This window comes from Arachis ipaensis, chromosome B10 (genome assembly GCF_059453495.1).
Source record: "Arachis ipaensis isolate K30076 ecotype BB chromosome B10, ASM5945349v1, whole genome shotgun sequence".
Taxonomy (NCBI): Eukaryota; Viridiplantae; Streptophyta; class Magnoliopsida; order Fabales; family Fabaceae; genus Arachis; species Arachis ipaensis.
This window is the reverse complement of record NC_142435.1, coordinates 35711890-35716691: the sequence shown is the minus strand read 5'-3', so window position 1 is coordinate 35716691 and position 4802 is coordinate 35711890. Positions and strand designations below refer to the sequence as shown.

Here is a 4802-nt window from a genome sequence, read left to right as displayed (position 1 = left end):
CCTCATTTTGGATCAAATTGGATTTTTGAAAATGATGCATTTACAGCTTATTGTGATCCTGATCCACATGACAACTTTTATTTTTAAAATACTTTATAATTTTTAAATAAATAATAAAATAAAATAAAATAAAAAGACAGAAAAGATATATATAACACCCACACTTTTGTTATTTTCAATAAAAATTGTTCAAACAATTGTTAAAGTAATAAGTACGATTTTAGTCCTTAACGTAGAGGTCGAAAATTTATTTTGTCTTCGGTCTTTTTTTTTGCTACAAAATGGTCCCCAAAGTTTAAATTTGTTTTAAAATCGTCCTTTTTACCAATTTTATTTTTATTATCAAATTACCCCTCATTAAAAAATTTTAAAATAAAATAAATATAAAATAAAAAAAGGGGATACAGAGAAGCGGGGTAGGTGGGGAGAGAAAGAAAGAAAAGGGGGCGGGGGGACCGAGAAAGGGGGAGAGGGTGGAGGGGGGAGAGAAGAGGGAAGCCATGCCGCCGCACCGCCGCCCGCCGCTTCTTCTTCCCTGTCTCAGACTCCTCGAACCAGAGCTCACTACTGGCGAGTCTCCCCTGCTTCACCATCGCGCAGCAACATAGAGCTTCCTCTGCTTCACCACCGCCAGCGAGCCTCCCTGCTTCCCTTCCCTCAATCCCTGTCACAGAAGGAATTAGAGCTCACCGCCGCCCGTTACCTTCCCTCCAGCCCCTTCCTGTCATAATCCAGTTATCATTTTGCTTTCAATTTCTGTTTTTGGTTAGTGTTAGATGCTTGATTTGATTCTGGATTAGTTTAGCTAGATTTTAATTTTCTATTAGTTGATTTTAGGGTATTGAATTGCTGAAAATTGCTGCTGAATTGTTGTTGTTGTTGTTGAGCTTCTGTTATTGAATTGCTGAAAATTGCTTCTGCTGTTCTTCAGCTTCTGCTTGATGTTCTGTTTTTGGTTGATGGTTCTTTTGATTTTCAATTTTGTTGATGATTCTGATGATGATGATGATGATGACCATGATGATAATTGTTGTTGTTTTGCTGATTGTTATCCATTGTTGCCTGTTTTTTTTTTTTTTTTTTCTGCGTTTGTGCATCTGCCTCTGCTTCCATTAATGTTGAGGAAGAAGAGGGATGTTGAGGAAGAAGATGGGAGGGGAGGGTATTTTCGTCCGAAGGACGATTTTAAACCTTAAGGACCATTTTTTAGCGAAAAAAGGGTTGGGGACGAAATAAATTTTCAGCCTCTACGTTGGAGACCAAAATCGCACTTATCCCTAACAATAATGTTAAATTTAGAGAGATTCAAATTTCTATATTTTTATGTACGGATTTAAGTTTACCTACTGAATCATATTTCAACTTTGTATTTTAAGAAGATTAATATCTCACATTTAAATATTTTTGTTAATTAAGTGAAATCAAATTGGTCTAATATAATAGAAATTAATTTTAACTAGTATTATTTAAGTTTTATTCTTGAACTTAGTTAAACTTGATTTATAAAAAAACTTAAATATATAGCATTATTTTTTAAAAAATAGATGTTAGCTGAATCTTTTTTATTTTTTTTAAGATTAAAAAAAAGGCACAAATCCAACTAGTGGGCAGGCAAATTTGTCTCAACCCAAAATGGGTATGTTTCTTTCAAATTGTATATTTGTATTGGAGAAAATCTAGAGACAATTATGCTTTCTTCTTTGCGAGATATTTAATTGACATTCTTCTTTTCTTTATTTATCCAAAATATCTTTTAATAATTATTGTCATTTATATATATACATATATAAATTATAATAATTATTTGATTGATTGATTCAAATAATTACAAAAAATTAATTTAAGTTTTTTATATATTTAATAATTAATTATAAAATATTAAAAATAAATAAAATTTATTATAATAACAAATATATTATCATTGTTGTTTTTATTAAAAGATATTGTTCATACTCTAATTAAAATAGTTCAAGTCTAAAGACTCAACAAAATTGGATCATCCTAAAAAAGCTAATTAAACCTGTAGATTCAATCTAGATCTGTCAACCCGACTTTGTTTGGAGCATCAGATTCCATTGTCCGTGTTCGATGGTACCTGACTTGTGCAGCAAGTAGTGCCTTATCACCCAACTACTTCATATGCAATTTACAAGATCATTATCTATTACAATGTGAGATAACTTCTCTAAAAATTAAGAAAAATCACTCATTACTACAAGTATAGAAATACAAAAATATGGTCAAATCATCACTCTTTCTATAAATATTCTATCAATTTCAAGTATTTTTTAATCTCAATTCACTTAAATTTATCTAAAATTCTTGCTAAGTTAAGTATTGAAATTTTTTACAGAAATTCTCTACCATCATCCATTCAAAGACGTCAGACAGCTTCGTCTTTTTGGTGAGCAAATTGGAACTTTCATTTATAACAGTCTGAACTTTAAGTCTAGATTCAAATTACTTTGGTTTTAGGTATTATCTTGAAACAGATATTTTAGTAAAAAAAAAAAACTAATACATTGTTATTTTAGTATTATAAAAAAAGGTACACATTTTATAAGGGGCACTCTACTATACAGATTGAAGTGGTATAGAAAGAGAGTATAAATTCTTTTTATAGTTATTTTTTATTATTTTATTGTTATTTAAAATGTGGGTCCTATCTTTATCAATATCTCTTTCATTATATTAAAAGAAAAATCTGTAAACTTACCACTTTTTTATTTTGTTATGGAGCTAGGATTGGTGTAGAACGGGGATATAGGGTCTATGGGTGCTGTACAGGAGTAGTATGGTGTCAGGAGAACTGAAATCGGACGGTCTGAGTTCAGAGTTGGTAATCGGATGGTCCGATTAGAGGGGCACAAATCGGACTGTCCGATTTGAGTCTTCCAGGCCACGTGTCAAGCATGCATTCTCTCCCCCCAGCAGCGGTGCCCCTCCATAGTATCAATGTCCCCTTCAATCCCCACCCTCCTTCGGAAGTCACTATCTGCAACTCACAATAACCTACTTTCTCTCTTCTTCTTCATCTTCACTACTATAATTTCATCTTCTTCTACTGTAAAAAAAAAATTACAATGCCCAAAAAACGAAAATGTAAAGATGTTGATCGTCCTGAACTGTATATTATCAATTATCTCTGCCATTCTGATTATGAAGATAACTCTGTTAATTATGAACTTCGAATTACTAGATGTTACCTATATTGACGACAAGTTTCTGCAGGTACGGTGCCTTAAACTTTCTCAAAAAATTCGACTCTATATGCCTGATGCAAAACATGTGGAAGGCGCTCTAGGAGGCGACCAAGCTCCGTTACTGCGGGCCACAACTGCATTGATGGATTCGTGTCGGTCAGAGATCAGTCCCACACCATCTCGAGTCACCATATACTGTCGCAGGTTACTAAGGAAAAAGTGCAATGCATCAGAAGTCTCTCCCTCTACAATAGCAAATGGAATTGGGACGATCTTGTTGTTACCATCCTGTGAAACTGCAACCAACAAACAACCCTTATACTTTCCGTACAAGTGGGTCCCATCTACCTGGATAACTGGTTTACAATGTCTGAATAATCTAATACATGGGTAATAACTCCAGAAGACTCGTTGCAACACCTGGATATCAGTAACTAAGTCATCGCCTTGATAGGGAGGCATAGTCTCAAAATGGACGGCCGCTGATGGCTCCTTATGACACATGGCCTCAAGCCATATGGGTAAAGCTTCATACGATGCTTCCCAACCTCCAAAAATTTTTTTCACTAACTTTTGCTTAGCCAACCATGCTTTCTGATAGCTGATGGTGTAATTAAACTTTGACTGCACTTCCGCAATAACTGATTTCACCTTAATCGAGGGGTCAGCTTCAACCAACGGCTTTATCGCTTTTGCAATTGTGTTCGAATCCAGCTTCAAATGATCCTGAGAAATGGTTGCTCGGGTACAAATGTGACTACCATTATACCTCCTTATAACCCAACAGTACTTTCTGCTGATCATGTTAACCCTGATAAGCCAATCACAACCTGATCCATACTGCGTACACTTGGCATAAAAGGTCAGCGGCTCTGACTCATACACCCTGTAGTGTACACCTCTTTAGATAGTATAATCTTTCATTGCCATAATAACAGCTTCCCTGGAACTGAATTCCATTCCCACGGCAAATTCACCATTTGCGACAATAGGAATTTCTACCACGATGATAACCGTACCATAAATGTTTAATAAACAAATATTTAATAACTGAAATTAAAAGTAAAATCTATCTAACATAAATAACTTTCATATGTCAAAGCAATATCTACCGTATTAATTTCTACTTTAATATTAATATAAAAAATCAATCCTCACTACAATTATATTAATATAAATAGATTTTACATCAAGTAATTATCTCAATTTTACAACACGTACTTGCATTCATATATTCAGAAAACTCCGGAGCATGCATGGCTTCCAAATCCAAAGCTCGCATGAAAGATGGCTCCTCAAACGGATGGTCGTTTGCCAATGCATTTGCCACGTCTGCCACATTTGCTTCCATAGTGCCGTCACCTTGAACTTCGTCTCCCTCTGGACCAACAACTTCGTAATTACTTTCAAACTCCTCTTCACTGTCACTATTGTAATCTTCCCGTTCGATATTTCGGTTGGTCTCAGATTGCTCAAACTCAATATACAACTCAATGAATGGCATCTAAGCACGACTTTCAATATACACTGAAAATATCTCTTGCATGCTCGCCTCATCAGTTATATATTTGGTTTGAAATTGAACGAATCCGCCAAATA

At 34.5% G+C, this 4802-nt stretch overlaps 1 protein-coding gene across 1 annotated transcript; it reads right to left on the bottom strand.

Moving 5' to 3' along the window:
* Nucleotides 1–3266: 3266 nt before the first annotated feature.
* LOC107620506 (uncharacterized) lies at nucleotides 3267–4007 on the bottom strand. The gene has a single exon (XM_016322656.1). The coding sequence runs from the start codon at nucleotides 4005–4007 to the stop codon at nucleotides 3267–3269; it is 741 nt and encodes a 246-aa protein (XP_016178142.1).
* Between the last annotated feature and the right edge of the window lie 795 nt (nucleotides 4008–4802).

Excerpts from the sequence above, each read along its gene's own strand:
- LOC107620506 (XM_016322656.1), bottom strand. The coding sequence starts at position 4,007 with ATGATCAGCAGAAAGTACTGTTGGGTTATAAGGAGGTATAATGGTAGT.